Genomic DNA, 19,404 nt, shown 5'->3' on the forward strand with positions numbered 1-19,404 from the left:
TTCCAGGAATTCTTGTTGGGCTTGTATCCAATTCACATTTTTTTCTTTGAGGATTTGCTTGTAGCTTCTGACTTCATCATCTTCTTTTGAGTTTGTGTCTTGATCTTCCCTTTATGGTCAGCTTTTTCTCCTTCTTCTCCTCCTTTTCCTTCTTTATTATTTTTTTATCCTAATTTTTGATTCAAAACTTCATGTTAATGTTGGACTCTATTCCTGGTGTCAGGGGTAAGGATAGGAGGGTCTGTATAAAGTTTCAGACTTTTTTGCACCACTCTGGTTCTGGAAGTCTTGGAAGTTTTCGTTGCTTCCAAGGTGGTGTGATCTGGAGCTAGATGTGGTCCCTGCTCTGTTGCTCTGCACTTTGGTTCTTACCCAGAAAGGCCCCTGATCCCTTGGGATTGCAATCAGCACTTTTCCTCAAGGATCCCTCCTCTTTTGAGACTAGAAATGGTACTTTTCTTTAGGGTCTTTGATCCCATGGGACCAGAAGGGATCCAAGAGCTTCCATTCCCACTTCACCAAAAATGTTCTTCTCTGCCTTTGAACTATGACCCAGAAGTGGGTATAAGTAAGTATAAGTATAAGTAAAAAAGTATAAGTATAAACAACTTTTGGTTCTGTCTCCAGTGCTAGCATTGGGGTACCCTGTAATCTCTTTCTGACCAGTTGCCAGGTCCCCTTACTGTCTCAGGCTTGAGAGCTTCCAAAGTTGTTGCTCCTTTTGTTACCACTACTTATTGGTGTTTCATCCGTGTGGGCTCCAGGTCAACCTTTACAACCCCATATCATAGATATTTTTTTCTAACTTCCTTTGTTGTCTTGACCTAGAAGAATGACCCATTATGTCATTTTTCTTGGTTCTGCCACTCCAGAATTTGATTTGAGGCATTATTTTAAAGCTGTTTGGAGGGGAATGTTGGGAGAACTCAACTGTGTGCTTTTTCTACTTCACCATCTCTATCCCCAGAAATTAATGATATTATTTTTAATGATAACCTTTTTTAATGATAACCCCCCTATTGTGGTTTCTAACCTCATCAATGGTCTTTTTAAGGATACCTGAATCATCAATACAAAATTAAACTTAAAGCCTTCCCTCCCCATATTCCCCCCAAGGAGAAATTGACTCCTGCAAATTAGAATTTATAATAAAGTGCTTTATATATTTATATAGTGCTTTAAGATTGTCAAAGAATTTTTCATGTTACCTCTTTTGAACTTTAGAACAACTCTGTGAGGTAGATGGTATTATAATTTCTATTTTATAAATAAGGAGAAAGAACAGGGTGGTTAAGGGACTTCCTTAAGATAAAAATATTTTTAGTGTTTGAAGCAGATTTCAAATCTGAGTCCCAATTTTAAGGTTAATGCTCTATCATACTCTGTACTATAGCAAACAAACTCTTGTTATATCCTATTGTATTCTCACTGTATATGAAAAATTAAACCTCATTTCTAGTAGTTGAAAAAACTTTGTTATTTGGACAATTCAAAATAGTATGCATTTATATGGCAGTTTTCTTTTCAGAAACTGTATAGTAATAACTGCATAACTTCTTCACATATTTGATTGCTACTATTCTGAAAGGTTTTAAGATGTTTCATAAATGAGACCATAAGACAGCAGTAGAGTGAAACTTAGGACTCTAAGTTCTCAATTTTCAATTAAGATTAAAAGTGACAGTATTTTGGCAGGACGTTGAGACCCAGATGTTAGGAAATGGTAAAGCAGATTTCTATCTGGCAGTAACACCAAATTTGTACTAGAATGATAAATATTAAAACAATACACATGTTAAAAGGCTTCCACTAAATACAAATAAATTAAAAAATTTTTTTAATGATGGGTACTGCCAGTAGGAGACTATAAAATACTTAATGTAGGATAAAGCATTACTTTCCAATACACCCTTTAGTATTTGGCTACAGACAAGGTATCACTTTTAGAAGAGGAAATCTCTTCTATTAATAATGCTCCTGAGAATATAGGTTTGCTCATTAGAACCTATGACCTTTTTAATATAGTTACATGTCCTAATTTGTGTAGCATGTTTATTGTGTGATCATATTCAAAGCACTTCATAAATTATATCAGTATGTATTATTGAAATACATTTGCTTCTGGTATGGTGCCAAAAAAATAACTGGAATACAATATACCATACAGCAGTTGTTAATAAAGAGGGAAGATCTTGGCTATTATAACTAGGGTGAACATCTGCTCCTGTGATATTAATCTTGATGTTCAAAGCAACTCAACTTACATAACTTTCTCAACCAGTCAGCCTTGTAATGAACTTTAGAAGCTCATGTCAACTCATAGATTCCTAATGAAAAGTAAAATTTGTTGAGTACTCAAACAGATTTTCAGGAAGAAATTATTCTGAACAATTTCAACTGACAGGGAAAATTACCCTTCAGAAAATTGTGTGCTTTTTAACTGTTGAAAGACATTACTGTTCCAAAGATAAAAGAGATAAAGTAAAATGAGCTGAAAAGGTGAACACTTACTGTAGGCATTGAGATCTGTCAATTCTTACTTCAAAATATTTTCTTTCTTACCACTTGTACCCCCCCAGTTTTATGTTGATACACCTGAACCTTTGCAATATTCCCCTAATTGGTCTTTCTAACCTCAGTTTCCATTTGTCACGCCACTGCTAGATTAAACTTCCTCAGACATTATTTTCACCACTTCACTACCTTCCTTTTTTAAATTTTTTTTTATTTTTTATTCTCATTTTATACAAATGTTTTTTTTACATTAATAAAATATTCTTGTTTAAGAGTAAACAAAATACCCCTCCCCCCATGAATATAGACTTGCTTGGGCGATAAAGTAAAGGGCAGAGAAAAAAAATTAAAATTAAAAAATAATAGTAATAATTGTAGGTATGGCCAGGTGGCACAATGGACGAAGCACCAGCCCTGGAGCCACAAGCACCAGAGCCCACATCCAGCCCCATAGACCCAACAATCACCCAGCCGTGTGACATGCAAGCCACCCGATCCCCACTGCCCTGCAAAAACCAAAAAGAAGAAGAAAAAAAGACCCAAAATAAAATAAAAATAGTAATAATAGTAGGGGTGGCTGGGTGGCAGACAGAGCATTGGCTCTTGAGCCAGGAGCACCCAGGTCCAAATCCGGCCTCAGACACCGAAAGATCACCGTGCTATGTGGCCCTAGGCAGGCCACCCCACCCCGTTTGCCCTGTATACATAAAAAATGTGCTTCAGTCTTCCTTCTAACACCAACAACTCTGTCGTGGGTGGATCGCATTCCTTATGGTAAGTCCATTGCAAAAGTTACTTCCATATTTTTCCAATGTTGCCATTGCTGATCGCAACTCCCTCCTTTCTTATTTCTCCACTACCATGTACTATATTTTCTCTCTCCTTTCACTGTGACTGTGCTGTAGGGTTGTTGACTGGCACAGCAGACAGATCCCTGGTCCTGGGGCCAAGAAGCCCTGAGCCCCCATGCCACCCCTTAGACCCAGAATCCACCTGGCTGTATGGTCCTGGACAGGCCTTCCAATCCCAGCCCCTTGCAAGAAGTAAAAAAGAAAATGTGTTATATCTGACCACTCTCCCCCCATGGTCCATCCTGTCCTTTATTCACATCCCCACCCCTTCCCCCTGCTCCCCCCTCCTTCTTATTCCAGATGCCTATACCCCATTGAGTATATATGCTGTTTCCTCTCCTAGCCACCTCTGATGAGATCAAAGGTTCTCTCATTCCCCCTTGCCTCCCCCCTTCCGTATCATTGCAATAGCTCATTGTAATAAAGAAAAATCTTGTTATATGAAATATCTTGGCCTATTTCCCCCTCTCCTTTTTTTTCTCCCATTACATTTCCCTTTTTATCTATTGACTCCATTTTTACACCATATGTTATCTTCGAATTCAGCTTTCTCCTGTGCTTCAACTATAAAAGCTCCCTCTACCTGCTCTATTAACTGAGAAGGTTCATATGAGTTTTATCAATGTCATTTTTCTATGCAGGAATACATGCAGTTTGTTATCATTAAGTCCCTCATATTTTCCCCCTCTCTTCCAATCTTCATGCTTCACTTGAGTCCTGTATCTGAAGATCAAACCTTCTGTTCAGCTCTGGCCATTCCAAAAGGAACATTTGAAATTCCCCTGGTTCATTGAAAGTCTATCTTTTTCCCTGGAAGAGGACTTTCAGCCTTGCTGGGTAGTTCATTCTTGGCTGCATTCTAAGCTCTTTTGCATTCTGGTATATTATATTCCAAGCCCTACGAGCTTCCAGTGTAGTTGCTGCTTAAGTCCTGTGTGATCCTGTGACTGCAGCTCCATGATATTTGAACTGTGTCCTTCTGGCTGCTTGTAATATTTTCTCTTTGACTTGGGAGTTCTGGAACTTGGCTATAATATTCCTAGGGGTTGGTTTTTTGGGATCTCTTTCTCTGGAGATCTGTGGATTCTCTCCATTTGTATTTTTCCCTCTGCTTCTAGAATATCAGGGCAATTTTCCTGTAGTAATTCTTTGAAAATGATGTTAAGGCCCTTTTCCTGATCATGGCTTTCAGGTATTCCAATAATTTTTAAATTATTTTTCCTAAGTCTGTTTTCCATATCAGTTGTTTTTTCAATGAGATATTTCACATTTTCTTCTAATTTTTCATTTTTTTTGGTTTTGAAGTATTGATTCCTGATTTCTGGTAAATTCATCAATCTCCCTGAATTCTATTCTTTGTCTGAAGGATTTGTTCTCCTCAGAGAGTTTTCTTATCTCTTTTTCCATCTGGCCAATTTTGCTTTTTAAGGCATTCTTCTCCTCAATAACTTTTTGAACTGTTTTATCCATTTGACCTAAGCTGGTTTTTAGCATGCTATTTTCTTCAGCATTTTTTTGGATTTCCTTGACTAAGCTGCTGACTTCATTTTCATATTTTTCCTGCATCTCTCTCCTTTCTTTTCCCAGTTTTTCTTCCAACTCCCTCATTTGATTTTCAAAGTCTTTTTTGAGCTCTGTCATAGCCTGAGTCCAATTTCTGTTTTTCTTGGAGTCTTTAGATGCAGGAGCTTGTGTTTCCTCATCTTCAGACTGAGTATTTTGATCCTTCTTGAGCTCATATGCAAAATATTTCTCAATGGTCTTCCTCTTGTTTCTCTGCTTTGCTCATTTTCCCAGCCTGGGCCTGGTTTGGGGTGCTTCCTGAGCTTTTGGGACACTCCCACAAGGGTCTCAGTGTGTGAGGCTCTGTCCTCCCTCCTGGTCTGTGAATGACCATATGCACCCCCTCTGCCATGGGGCTGAGGTGGGGGGGGCCTGCTGTTCTATGGGGGGGCCCTAGACTGCGATCAGGATCTGAATGTGGTCAGAGCCCCAGAGTCCTGTTCCAGGGGCAGAGGACAGAGCTGGGCAGTCTCTCTTCACTCCCCTCCCTAGGTTCAATGGGCTCATGCCCTGGGGGCTCCTGCTTACCGGCTCTGCCTGCTTCTGTTTCTGGGCAGCTGAAAGACCAAGCTGCTTGCTGTGTGCCCTGAGGGCTGGGCTCCACGTGCTCCTTCTGGCAGAGGTCCCCCACTGTTCCCCCACTTTGTGCCTGGTGCTCCCCAGGGTGCAGCTCAGGAGACTCCCCTGTGCGGCTCCCAGTGCCCTGGGGCTGCCTCCGGGAGACTGAAGTTCTTTGGCTCTGGTGGGCCACCCCTCTGGCAGGCCACCCCTCCGGCAGGCCACCTCTCCGACCCCGGGGAGCAGGGCCTTTCTGCTCTTTTCCAGGTTACCTTGAGTAGGAGAACTGCCTCACTGGGTCCCTTTGTGGGTTTTGTCTCTTGAAAGTTTAGAGTCCTTAGTTTAGAAGTTTTATCAGAGAGTGCCTACAACTCGACCCCTTCTTGCCACCATCTTGCTTCACTACCTTCCTAAAGAAGAACAGGTCTATATTATCTATACGATAAATTTCAAACTCAAGTTCATGATTATTTTTATTTTAGTATTTATTTTTCCATGTATCTAATCTTACATTTTTAGTTAAATTTCTTTCTCTGTATGTGTGTGTGTGTATGTGTGTGTGTGTCTCTTTCTCTCTCTTTCTCTTTTTCTCTCTACACACATACAAACACATACAACACACAGGTGTGTGTGTATATGTGTGTATATATATAAAAATATATATATGTAATACATAGAATGCGCCCAAAGAACTCAGTCTAATGGGGAAGGGGGAGAGAATACAGCCATGTAAACAATTATGTACATATTAGTTAATTAATATTTAATATTTAAAAATATTCAAATAGATATTGTACCCCAGTTACACTGTAAGCTCTTTCAAGCCTTAATTTTTAAATTTTTTAGTTTTTACAAGGCAGTGGAGTTAAGTGACTTGCTCAGGGTCACATAGCTAAGTAATTTTTAAATGTCTGAGGTTGTATTTGGACTCAGGTCCTCTTGACTCCAGGGCCAGTCCTCTATCCACTGCACCACCTAGCTGCCCCAAAGCCTTAATTCTTAATGTCTTAATTCTTTGTCAATACCTACAGAACTGGTCACTCATATCTTTTCAACTCTGGAATCCTATGTGAATGTGAATATTTATTAATTAGTCAATAAGTTTTTATTAATTGTCTGCCATGTGCCAGATACTAGAAGTGCTAGGGATACAAAGAAAGGCAAAAGGTAGTCCTTGCCCTCAGTAAGCTCCCAGGCTAATGCACAGTTGGGAGAGGGGACCGAAAGGAGAGATGAAGAGATATCATTCAAATAACCCTGTACAATTAATGTACATATTGGCCAATAAATATACTCAAAACCTTAATTTGGATTTAACCAAGGCATTTTTCCTGTGGGAAAGGTGTACTTTATTCTTTCATGATCACAAAAGATTTGAGCTTCTTTTATATGTGAATTGAAAAGTTAAGAATCTTATTCCTAAATTAAAAAAAAAAGATGCTGTGCCAACATCAATTAATCAGAAAATACTTGATGAACTCCTTTTCTATGCCTGGCTCTGAGTTATATCTTTCGTGTTCAGACAATGAAAATGAGGCATTAGATTTTATCCCTAAAATGGATTAGGCTGAGTCACCAAACTTCATCATTGGGGCATCTTGGTACTTTAACTCATTGGACTATATTTTGTCTTAGATCATTTATTCTATATGGAAATAACTTTGTATTTCTGTTAGTTTTACATAATTTAAATGATCATAATTCCCTGTTTGAAATTTCCACAATGGGTTTTTTGTTTTGTTTTTGTTTTTTGGCATGGTGGTTTTTTCCTTCAATATTTAGGATTTCAGTACAGATGCCATCCATTTAGAAGCAACCTTGTCCTGCCTTTCCTTCGCAGAACTAGAGAAGAAAGGACTACAGTGAGACAGGAATACAGAGGTAGAGTCAGATTATTGGAACACAGTACCTTGTCACCTAATTTACCAAAGCAAAAATGTGTTAATGTTCTTGAGCAGAGCCAGCTGTGACTGACTTGAACCAGAAATTCCCCAAGGACTGGTTTAACAGCAGAACTAAGTGATTCAGCTTATGTATTTTAGATCAGAAATTACTTTTTCAGACTCCAGGGTCAGTTACATGCTCTGAGGTACCTTATGATTTGGAAAATTATTCCTCTTTTGATGTTAGAGATTGGAAATATAGCATGTTTTAATTTAAGCAAAATTCTTATGTTTCTAACATAAGCTATAGGGGCAGCTAGGTGGCGCAGTAGATAAAGCACGGGCTCTGGAGTTAGGAGTACCTGGGTTCAAATCCAGTCTCAGACACTTAATAATTACCTAGCTGTGTGACCTTGAGCAAGCCACTTAACCCCATTTGCCTTGCAAAAACCTAAAAAAAAAAGTTATATACTTTGCTTTTATATTGTTTTAGTTTTTATTTCCTATCTCTTTCTCTCCCCCAGCCCATTTTCAAAAGTGGTTTACAAAAAGGGAATGAAGCTAATACTTTGATCTATGTTTTTTCATTTTTCATTTTGTGTTTGGTCTAGAGTAATAACTATAAAGTCAGAAGACACTTCCATCAACCCTTTAAATATGAACATGTTAGTATCATTCAGAGATACCATTTACACCAAAATATTGTGGACTATAGCAACTAGATATCTGACTTATAGTTTCTGAGGTTAAACCACAGAAGATAGAAGATTGCCATTTTCCTTGCCTCCTAAACTAACTTTACATTTTTTCTTTTATCTAAGATACTGTGGATGAAGCTATTGGTACTGATTCTCTCCAAACTTTGTTCTCAGAGTGGGAAAATCCAGTATTTTCCCGATATCCAGAGGTGAGTCTACAATACTTATTCTCCTCTTGATTTTAGAGTTCTAACTTTATTTGGGCTTGGAGTCAAGATATGAATGACTAATTTTCAGATGAATCAGTAATGGAAATTGGCAATATTTCTGATATATTCGGAAAGTGAAATGTCATCTGTGGAAGGAAAGGGAATTAAAATTAATAACATTTTGGCAACTTTGACATTATGGGCAAATCTCTTACATAACCAGTACATGGATTGAAGCTATCCATGTCCTGAAGTGTTTTCAGAACTCCATCCAATCATAGGATCATAGACAAAGGGCTGAAAGAGACCTCAGAGCCATCTCATCCAAAGGTCTCATTTTATTGATGAGGAAAGAGGTCCACAGAGGCTATGTGACTTAATAAGGTCATCAAGGTGACCCATTTCAGAGGTGAGACTTGCCTTGAAGGCATCTGACTCTAGACTGTGCTTTTCCTATTATAGGACAGTAGTAATAAAAATTGGGATCATTAGATAAATGGGTACATCTTCTAATCATGGATTCCATATTTTCTCTGGAATGTATGTATTAGCAGAGAGTGTTTTGTGAACTGCCAAAGTGATCCTCCTAAAGAGTGGATCTGCTATGTGATCTTAGGCAAGTCACTTAACCCCATTGCCTTGCAAAAAAAAAAAGAGTGGATCTGGAATGTCACCCCCCCCACTTTCCAGTGGGTCCTTAAGTACTCCAGGATCACATGAAAAATCTTCTATTTGACTTTTAAAGCCCTTTACAATCAGGATCCTTCTTATCTTTCTGATCATTTTGCATTTGTTCCACTATGTACTCCATGATCCACTGACAATGGCCTTCTTGTTATTCCTTTTACATGGTACTTCATCTCTTCACACCATGATTTAGTTCTGACTGTCCTCCAAAGTTATCTTCTACAAGATGCCTTTCACAACTAACACTTCCTCCCATTCCCCCACACCTCCCATTGCTAGTACCTACCCTCTAAGATTAGTTCCCATTGACATATAGATCTTGAATATATTTAGGTAGGTGTTGCCTGTTGTCTTCCTTATTAGGATGTGAGCTCCTTGTGGACAGCAATTGTTAATACCTTTCTTTGTATTCTTGCCACAACCTCTGGCACATAATGCACTTATAAACGCTTGTTAGGGATGATGATTATGATGATGATGATAAGTAGTAGCCCAGTAATTTATTACTGACTGTACAGTAGTTCTTCACTAAAGTGATGACAGTATCATTTTTATCAGAAAATTTCAAAAAAGTATTTTACTTAAAGCAAGAAGTTTGGGGTTGTTTTTTAAACAAGATTACAATATATAAATTCTTTTACATGTCTGTTCTCTATATTCAGTCTTATTACCTGTAAGTGCTATGTAAATAAATGCATTTAAAAACATGTTCAGAACCTTTAGGAAAAGATAATATAGACATATAAAAAATTTAGATTTAAGGTGTGTTGTTCGTGGTTTTCTTTATTAGGTTGCTCTTGATGTGAGCAGTGAACAGGCTGAGAGTCTAAAAGTGAAAATTCACAACATCTTGTATCCCTATCGTTTTACCAAAGAGATGGTTCATTCGATGCAGGTAAGAGACAGATTGAAGCTCAATAAAAAGTACATAGAGTACCCAAATTAAGTACTGAATTTTAAGCAAATTATATTTATTAAAGATTCAAAATACTTAGAATGTTAGATTGTCATTATCTTCCTTTAATTTTTACCACAGAAAGGGGGAAGGCTAAGAAGTCAAAGAGAAATTGTTTATGTTGCAAAGAAAGTAATTTGTTTAGTAATGTAGAAACTTCCAGAGGGATGAATTGTATGTTTTGATCTACATTTTCTCTTTTAAAAATTTCAGTTTGCTGATATGTGATATATTTACATCACTTACATTTCCTCCTATATTCCTCCTTCCCTCAAACCTCTTTGACAGAGCCATCCCTTTTATATTGAATTACCTAGAGGAAGGGGGCAGCTAGGTGATACAGTGAATAGAGCACTGGCCCCAAAGCTGGGAGGACCTAAATTCAAATCCATTCTCAGACACTTTAAAACTTACTTAGCATTGTGACCTTGGGCAAGTCTCTTAACTCCATTGCCTTGCAAAAAAAGGGGAAGAAAAAAATTGAACCAATTTAACCAATATAACAAATATATCAAAAATAGTCTGTCTTTCCATGCAATGTTCCACCCCAGATATCCCCTGCCCACTGACTCACATTTTCAAGATCTAAGAAATTTTTGCTTAATATTTTCTTTTTGTGAGAAATTTAGAAATCAACAATCTACCTCCTTGACAATTACCATGACAGTGGGGAATTGTCTGGAGGCAGCTAGGTGGTAGGGCAGATAAGGGTTCTAGGCTCCAGATGCTTATTAGGTATGTGACCCTGGGGAAATCATTTAACCTCTGCTTTCCTCAGTTTCTTTAATAGCCAAAATGGAGGTCATAATGGCACTTTTAAATTAGAAATTGATAGGGATCATCTGATTTTAGGAGCTTTTGAACATATAATGACATTAATAATATATTTTAAAAAGTCAGAGTATTGCGAGGAAATTTCAAGGTCAGAGCTGAAAAGACAACTCAGTTAGTGCCCTAAGAATTATCCAAGCTATTAGATATTTCAAAAGTGCCAGTAGCAAATAGTACTTGGGAGCCAGTATTGCCTACTTTAACTTCAGTTCAGTAGTTGCTCAGGAGAGTAGAAGCCTTAAATAAGCAAAGGGCGCCTGATGCAAAGATATTAAGTAAATCAAATTAGAAGAGATTCCCAGGGGTGGCTAGGTGGCTCAGTCCCCTGGGTTCAAATCCAGTCTCAGACACTTAATAATTACCTAGCTGTGTGGCCTTGGGCAAACCACTTAACCCCATTTGCCTTGCAAAAAAAAAAAAAACCTAAAAAAAAAAAGAAAAAAGAAGAGATTCCCTATGAACAGGGCCAGAGTTAAGTCCCCTGTGGCAGAAAAATGAGCCACATTTCTGGATTCAGAGTCCCTAATTGGATAGGAAAATACCTCCTGGATGAGAGATTTAGTTTAGATATGTTAAGATAAAGGAATATCTGAAACTGGAAAGCTGAGATCAATCTTACGATTAACTCAATGCAGGACTGGCAAGCCTCTGCTTAGAGAAAGAGGGAAATTTTTTTTTTTTAAATTTCTGACCTTTTAATGACCAAGAACAATTTTATATAATGTAACTTAATAAGCCTCAACACTCTTGTGAGGTAGGTTAAGTAAACAATGCTACCCATTTAAATATATGGATAGATTATAGAGGTATGGGTAAATAATATACTCACATATTAAGCAATGAGAATTGGAATAGAACTCTCTCCCTAGCTTCAACCCCAAGACCATAAAAAATTCAACTTTAACAACAGTGATCTTTAAAGGGTCATTATGATTTAAAATTTTGTCCACTGGTTCTTTGTTTACACTTGCATATTTGGTAGATGCAGGACTGTTTTTTAAAGTCAAGTCTTTTCTCCCAAATTATGTCCATTAATTACAATTATCAGAGGTCAACTTCCAAATGTGTCAAATTCAGACATTTTCCTGTGAGGATTAACATTCTGCTTGGTAATTTATTCTTAAATTGCAACAAAAGAACTTGCAATGGGTTTCTAAGCAGGTGGTATAAGGGATCATTTTCAGTGACGGTACACAATACCACTAAGAAAAGGAAAGATGTTTTCAGTTTGAATGGACACAGTTACACAAGTAGAAGAGGACGCTAACTTCTGAAAATACTATGTTTTATTCACACCCCAGTGGTAAACAGTAACCTTAATAGGATGACTAAGTTTTTGTAGATAGATCACTATATCACATTAAAATACAAAAATCCATAAACAAGCAGTTAACGAACATTAGATGTGGTCTTACTGGAAATTCTTAACCATATACTAGTCTCTTCTCAAATTTCAAAATGCTTTGTCTCCTAGTTAGTACAAGTCACTGCATTTCTCTAACAAAGTAATGAAGGCACAGCTAGTGCAAGCAGACTTAAACCCATTCAACTACTGGGCTGAAAAAATACTTTGGTTGGTTCTTCGGAAGGATTTCTTTTTTTTCTAAACCAAAATTGGTCTCAAATAAGAGTTTGGATAATGTTTGCAGCTGCAGTCTAATAGCTACATGACAAAAGACTTCACAAGAACCAAACTATGTAGCAATGGACATGCGTTAGGGGATTCACTGCATTCTACATATCCGGCAGAAATTATAACTACTAAAATGCTAGGTAGAATGAACCTATAGTTTGAACTGGTTCTTAAACGTTCATTTTTTCTTTTTTTCCTTTTTTAACAAAAATTGTTTACTTGATTCTACCAAGAAAATACAAAACAAAAGGCTGTAAGTAACTACTAGTTGTGTTTAGGCTGGGACAGTGCAGTAATCCTCAAGGCCACAGCACACACTGCTCACTGCTGCTTGCACTCAGCTGGGTTTGGATCTTTCTTTGGATCATATTCTGGATCATTTTCCTCATCAGCTTCTTCTTCCCCTTCCTCATCATCAGCTTCTTCACCTTCATCATAATCATCATCATCTTCAATAGCTTCTCCTGTGAAGTATATAATACTGATCTTGGGACTATATGCTCATGTAAAAAGTGACCAATTTCAAAGTCTGCTGCAAGGATAGCTTCTGCATCATCATCCAGGCTCCACTCTCAGGAACATCAGGAGGAGAGAAGAAATTGAAGAAAGAATCATTGGAAACTGTTTTTGTCACAGTTTGTGTTTCTGTTTCTTCTTAATAGTTTTCAAAGTGACATTTTCCCCTTTTTTTTCCAATCTACCTGACACCCTGTGCAACTCATAATTTCTGGTCCATCAAAGGAGAAGGGATCAGAATCATCTGGCTCTGATCGCATACGATATGTCTTCATCAATACCTCATTTGTGAAATATTCATTAGGTTCAAAGTGGAACTCTAATGTAAAACTCATACATTGGCCAACATCTGAAAATTTCACTTTAATATCTTTCAAGTGCTTCAGAATAGGTTCATCATGTTCCTGAACCATATCACTGAGCAAGTCGACATTTTTAAAAACAGTCAGCCAAAATTCAGGAATTCCCTTAGGGTCTTCTTTTTTTTCTCTTTTTTCTCCTTTCTCCTTTCTCCTTTTCTCCTTTCTCTTTTTTCTCCTTTCTCCTTTCTCCTTTTCTCCTTTCTCTTTTTTCTCTTTTTTCTCCTCTTCAAGCTTAGCCTTCTCTTTCATTTCCTCTGAAATTTCTTCATCAGAATCTGGCTTCCATTCACATTCTTCCTCTGTAGGTTCATAAATTGCATTGATGATTTCACTTCTCTTATCAAGAAGTGGCTGGTAAAGAACCGCATACTTTCTTTCAAGAGCATGAACTTCCTCATAGAACTTGGCTTCTATCTGTGCACATTTCACCTGAAGATTTTTGAGGGCATTCACACGCCGCATTACTTTTGGCAAGCTTTCAATGTATCCAGTTGATGTTCCCACCAAACCATCCAATCTTTCTTGAAGAGCTGCAAGAATTTGAGGATTCTGCATCATCTGAACAGTCAATTGACGAGCTTTGCTGTTTGCATCTTCACCAGTTTCCTCTTCTTCTACATCTTCCATATCTTGATGGTCAAGTTCAGCTTCTTTGTTGTCAATGTCTGCCATGTTGTAAGACCTCTGAATGGTTGAGATCGGCTGCAGCAGGGACCGAGCTGCCGGAGCTGCGCAGCCTGAGTCAGGGCGGCGGCAAGGCGGTGGCGGCGGAGGAGGAGGCAGCGCCGGAGCAGATGGTGCTAAAAGAGCGAAAGAGGGAAATGTTGATGAAAAACTTCATGGACAAGTATAAGGATTAATAGGGAACCAAGGCCATTCATCCTGATATTATGTGACAAGAATATGTACAAAGCCCAGAGAATCAATTTGATTATCTTAAGACTCTACAATAAGCATATGTTACATGCAGTCCACTGAGTTTGTGATTTGAATAGTTATCAGGCTAAAGATCCTGAAATGTAAGCAACAGAAGCCCCTAAGGATAAGTATATGGTGATACTGCAGCAGTTGAGGAGAGGTGTGGCGTATAGCCTGGGCTTGCACATGACTCAGTCATTTTTGAGGCACTGTGGAGTTGGTCATATTTCTAACATTGATGAACATAGTGAAGAAGTCATATAACTTGCTAAAAAGATTTTGGCTATAAAGAGGAATTGTCACCAGGATGGCTCACTCAGCCTGCTCTGGAGCATCCCTCTTATCAGAAAACAAGGCAAGGAATTGTGAATGCAGCTTGAGGCCTGAAAACCACAGAACTCTGGCAAGAGATAAAACCATAAACAAAAGCTTTCTACCTGAAGCCTATAACACTAAAGGGTAAAAGCCGTGGAGGCAGGATAAACACCAAAGCTATTGGGTCTAGTAATCTTGTTTTGATCAACCCAAAGATCTTAGCTATTGGGCTGAACTCAATATTTGCCAAATACACATTGTGACATCACATCACAGAGCAAGGCTGTCCAAAATTCCCACAATTTTATGTGGTCTGCCTGTGGATTTACTCTAGTAAATGAAACTGAGCTACTGAAGAACTCTCACTAAAATAGCAAATCAATATATATTGTCTATTTTTTCAATAAAAACTTTTTTTTTGCTTTTTCTTTTAAACACGGCAATGGGGTTAAGTGATTCGCCCAAGGTCACACAGCTAGGTAATTAGTAAGTATCTGAGGTCATATTTGAACTCAGGTCCTCCTGACTCCAAGGCTGGTGCTCTATCCACTGTTCCACCCAGCTGCCCTCAATAAAAACTTTTAAAAGTTAGGTTGGCAGCCCTGATTTAGAAGAATAAGGAATAAATTATCTTTCAGATCTATGGATAAGGGAAGAGTTCATAACTATCATGAGATAGAGAGGAACTCAGAAAGTAAATTGGAAAATTTTGACTACATAAAATTAAAAAGTTTTTGCACAAAAAAGAAAAATGAAATTAAAATTAGAGAATGGGAAATGGAAAAAAATCTTTGCAAGAGTTTTTCTGATAAAAGCTTTGTTTCTAAGGTATTCAGAACTAAAATTTATAAGAATAAGAACCATTTCCCCATTGATAGTCAAAGGATATGAACAGGCAGACTTCAGAGAAAGAAATCCAAGCTATCAGTAACCTGTGAAAAAGGTATCTAATTCATCAGTAATTAGAGAAAGACAAATGAAAAGAACGCTGAGGGGTTAACTATATTGAAAGAAAGAGTTACCTTTTGGAGATCTATGAACAACAAAGGCAAACAAGTTTTTCAAGAGTTTGCAAGTTTATTTGTATAGCAGTATTTTACAGACATGTTCTTAGTAATTGCTCATGCAAATATAAACAAGCTTTTCATCTAGCATACAAATAGATACTGTCCTGGAGGACTTGAAAGCAGTCCTATAGCAAGAAGAAGCTACTCACCAGAAATAAGTTGCATTTGCCTGCCAGAGGCTAAGCAGCAATAAAATTGTTACCCTGACAAGATTTGAAGTGGACTGTCTTAAAGAAGTCAAGGCAACAATCATGTATTAAACACCTGCTAAGCTCTAGGGATACAGACAGGCAAAACTAACCCCTGCCCTCAGGGAGCTCACAGTCTTATAGGGGAGACAATATGCAAACACCCACGTGCAACAAAATGTGTACAGGATAATTAAGGAAGTTCAGAGGTTAGGTATAGCGGGCAAAGTTGCAGGTGTGCCCTGGCTTATATTTCATCCAGCATCAAGTTGGATTTTTCTTGCCAGAGATGAGTAGCAACACACCATAAATTCAGTATTCACTACCAGCTAGGGAAGCTGAAAGTACATGCAGATATTTTATCTTGATTGCCATGTGACACTCTCCAATAGAAAAGGATTAAGGCTGTGTGTGTGCTCCAGGGAATAGACCACCAGCCAATGGCAGTAAAGCTGAGAGGCTGGGATTCCCACCTGCAGTGTGTCTGCCAGCAGCACGTGTGAAGTGGATGGCCTCAATTGCCCATGGAGAAGATGCCAAGAAATGGTACAGTCAAGAAGCAAGCAGTGAGGCCAAAGGACTGAGAGCCTCTCTCAAGGAAGGGCAGGTACTAGACTGGTACTCAGAAGTAGATAGTGCCCTGAGCATCCTGCAAAACAGCTGGGAAAGATGTCCATGACAGCTTTGTATACACAGGTCAAGCTGGGACCTTGGAGTTAAAAGGGAATGGATTTTTCTGGCCCAAGTTGGCTGCAGACAGCATTAAGAAATGTGAGACTCTATTATAATAATTGCTGGGGGAACTGGAAAGCAATCTGGAAGAAATTAGACTTACACTCACATCTCATATCACATTCCACATTAGATTCAAAGTGGATCTGTGACTTGAATATTCAACATCACATAGAAAAATTAAAAAAGAAACAGATTATATATCTTTCACAGCCTTGAGTTGAGAGATGAAATCATTTTTTAATAAATAAAATTCTTTTGTTTTTATATTACCTAAATTTCTCCCTGAAACCTTCACTTTATTACTTCTCTTATTATTTAAGGCAGCATGGTGGAACAGTATATAGAATGCCAGGTCTGAAGTCAGCAAGTCATGAGTTCAAATCCTCCCTCAGTCCCTTATGAAACTTTTTTTAAGGTTTTTGTAAGGCAAATGGGGTTAAGTGGCTCACCCAAGGCCACACAGCTAGGTAATTATTAAGTGTCTGAGGCCGGATTTGAACTCAGGTACTCCTGACTTCAGGGCCGGTGCTCTATCCACTGTGTCACCTAGCTGCCCCATGAAACTCTTAACTGTAAAATTTGATACAAAGTTGTTTTTTTTTTCCCATTCAACCACTTCCCTTCTCCTGGATGCTGTAATTCTGTTTGTGCAGAAGTTTTTCATTTTCATACAATCTATATAAACATTATAAGCATTTCATTTGAGTCACACAATAACCTATGAGATACTTATAGATATTATTATTCTCATTTCACTGCTAAAGAAATTAAGAGATTAAGTGGGTTTAAGAGGTTGAAGGATTTGCCCATGACAAATGTGGTGGAATTTGAATTACAGGTATTTGTGACTCCAAGTTCAGCAGCACTCTATTCACTATGATTCAATGCCTTTTAACCATGATCATCTCTTTTCCCCGTTTTTCTATATCCTTCATCTATTTTCTCAATTTTCATATCTATCATTACCTGTGTCTCCAGCATTTTTATCTTTCCCAATGACTGCCCCAACATACCAGCCCTAATTTTCTATCTTTTTTTGCAAGTGAACTTTAATTTATTATTATTACAATAATTTTGTTACAAGAGTAAACATAACCCCCCCCAAGAGGATGAGAAACCTCAAAAATAGTGAGAAAGAGAGAGAAAAAAAATGTACTTCAGTCTGTGTTCAGATTCCAATGGCTGTGTCTCTGGGGTGCATTGCTTTTTTTTTTATCATAAGTACACCAGAGAAGTTGCTCTAATATTTTTCCCTTAGTTGCTATTACTAGCTGTATTTCCCTCCACTCTATTCCTCCCCACTCTCATTTATTCTATTCTCTCTCTCCTTTCATCCTGGCCCTATTCAAAAGTGTGTTGTATCTGAGTGCCTTCTCCCTCAATCTTCCCTCTCTTCTATCACCTATTCCCCTCTTCCCTCCCCCTATTCCCCTTTATCCCATCCCTTTCTTCTCATTTTTCTCTAGGGTAAGATAGATTTCTATACCCTATTAAATGTGTATGTTATTTCCTCTTTGAGCCATTTCTGATGAGAATGAAGGCTCACTCATTGCCCCTTGCCTTCCCCCTTTCCACTCCATTGAAAAAGCTTTTTCTTGACTCTTATGTGAAATTTCTTAGCTTCTTTTTTATTTCCTTTCCCTTCCTCCCAGTATTTTCCTTTATCACCCATTGACTCCATTTTTTTACTGTATTATACCATTGTATTCCTCTCCTTCCTGTGTCCTGTCTATACATGCTCCTTCTACCAACTCTTATAAATGACAAAGTCTATATGAGTTATCAATATCTTCTTCCCATGCAGGAATACAAACAGCTCAATGTCATTAAGTTCCTCATAGTTAGTCCTTCTCATCCACCCCCTCTATGGTTCACCAGAGTCCTGTACTTGGAGATCCAACTTTCTATTCAGCTGTGGTTGTTTCAGTAGGAAAGTTTGAAAGTCCCCTGTTTCATTGAAAGTCCATCTTTTCCCCTGAAAGAGGATGTTCAGTTTTGCTGGGTAGTTGATTCACGGTTGTAAGCCAAGATCTTTTGCCTTCTGGAATATCATATTCCAATCCCTACAAGCCCTTAATGTAGATGCTGCCAAATCCTGTGTAATCCTGACTATGGAGCCTTGGTAGTTGAATTGTTTGTTTCTGGCAGCTTTTAAAATTTTCTCTTTGATTTGGGAGTTTTGGAATTTGGCTATAATATTCCTGGAAGTTTTTCTTTTGGGATCTCTTTCAGGAGATGATTGGTGAATTCCCTCAATTTCTATTTTACCCTCTGCTTCTAGGATCTCAGGGCAATTTTACTGTATTATTTCTTGAAAAATGAAGTCTAGGCTCTTTTCCTGGTCGTGACTTTCAGGTAGCCCAATAATTTTTAAATTATTTCCTCTGGAGAGCTGTTTTCCTTTTCCAATGAGATATTTCACATTTTCTTCTAATTTTTGGCTTTTTTGGAAGAGTTTTTTTTATTCCTGATTTCTTGCAAAGTCATCAGCTTCCTTTAGTTCCATTCTGCATTTGAAGGAGTTATTTTCTTCAGAGAGCTTTTTGATCTCCTTTTCCAGCTGGCCAATTCTGCTTTTTAAGGCATTCTTCTCCTAATTTGCCTTTTGTTTTGCTTTTTTCCATTAGGCCTAAACTGGTTTTTAACATATTATTTTCTTCAGTATTTTTTTTTTGTTTGATTTTTGCAAGGCAAATGGGGTTAAGTAGCTTGCCCAAGGCCACACAGCTAGGTAATTATTAAGTGTCTGAGACCATTTGAACTCAAGTACTCTTGACTCCAGGGCTGGTGCTTTATCCACTGCACCACCTCTTCAGTATTCTTTTGTATTTCTTTCACCAAGCTGTTGATTTGGTTTTCATGATTTTTCTGTATCGCTTTCATTTATCCTCTTGATTTTTCCTCCACCTCCCTTAATTGCT

General features: G+C 38.0%; 1 protein-coding gene and 1 pseudogene across 9 annotated transcripts in view; one reads left to right on the forward strand and one right to left on the reverse strand.

Moving 5' to 3' along the window:
- The window catches only part of MLH3 (mutL homolog 3), a 46,707-nt gene that overhangs the window by 9,798 nt on the left and 17,505 nt on the right, over nt 1-19,404 (forward strand). For 5 of the 9 annotated variants that reach the window (XR_012478198.1, XM_074235702.1, XM_074235705.1 and 2 more), the window contains 3 exons: nt 7,269-7,367; nt 8,191-8,276; nt 9,754-9,858. Coding sequence is in view for 8 of the 9 variants with exons in the window: in XM_074235702.1 (XP_074091803.1) it covers nt 7,269-7,367; nt 8,191-8,276; nt 9,754-9,858 (290 nt within the window). In the remaining variant the exon portion in view is untranslated. The other 4 variants (XM_074235706.1, XM_074235704.1, XM_074235708.1 and 1 more) reach the window with 3 other exon arrangements.
- Nucleotides 12,069-14,033, reverse strand: LOC141522341 (nucleosome assembly protein 1-like 1 pseudogene; annotated as a pseudogene).

Source organism: Macrotis lagotis, chromosome 4 (genome assembly GCF_037893015.1).
Source record: "Macrotis lagotis isolate mMagLag1 chromosome 4, bilby.v1.9.chrom.fasta, whole genome shotgun sequence".
Classification (NCBI taxonomy): Eukaryota; Metazoa; Chordata; class Mammalia; order Peramelemorphia; family Peramelidae; genus Macrotis; species Macrotis lagotis.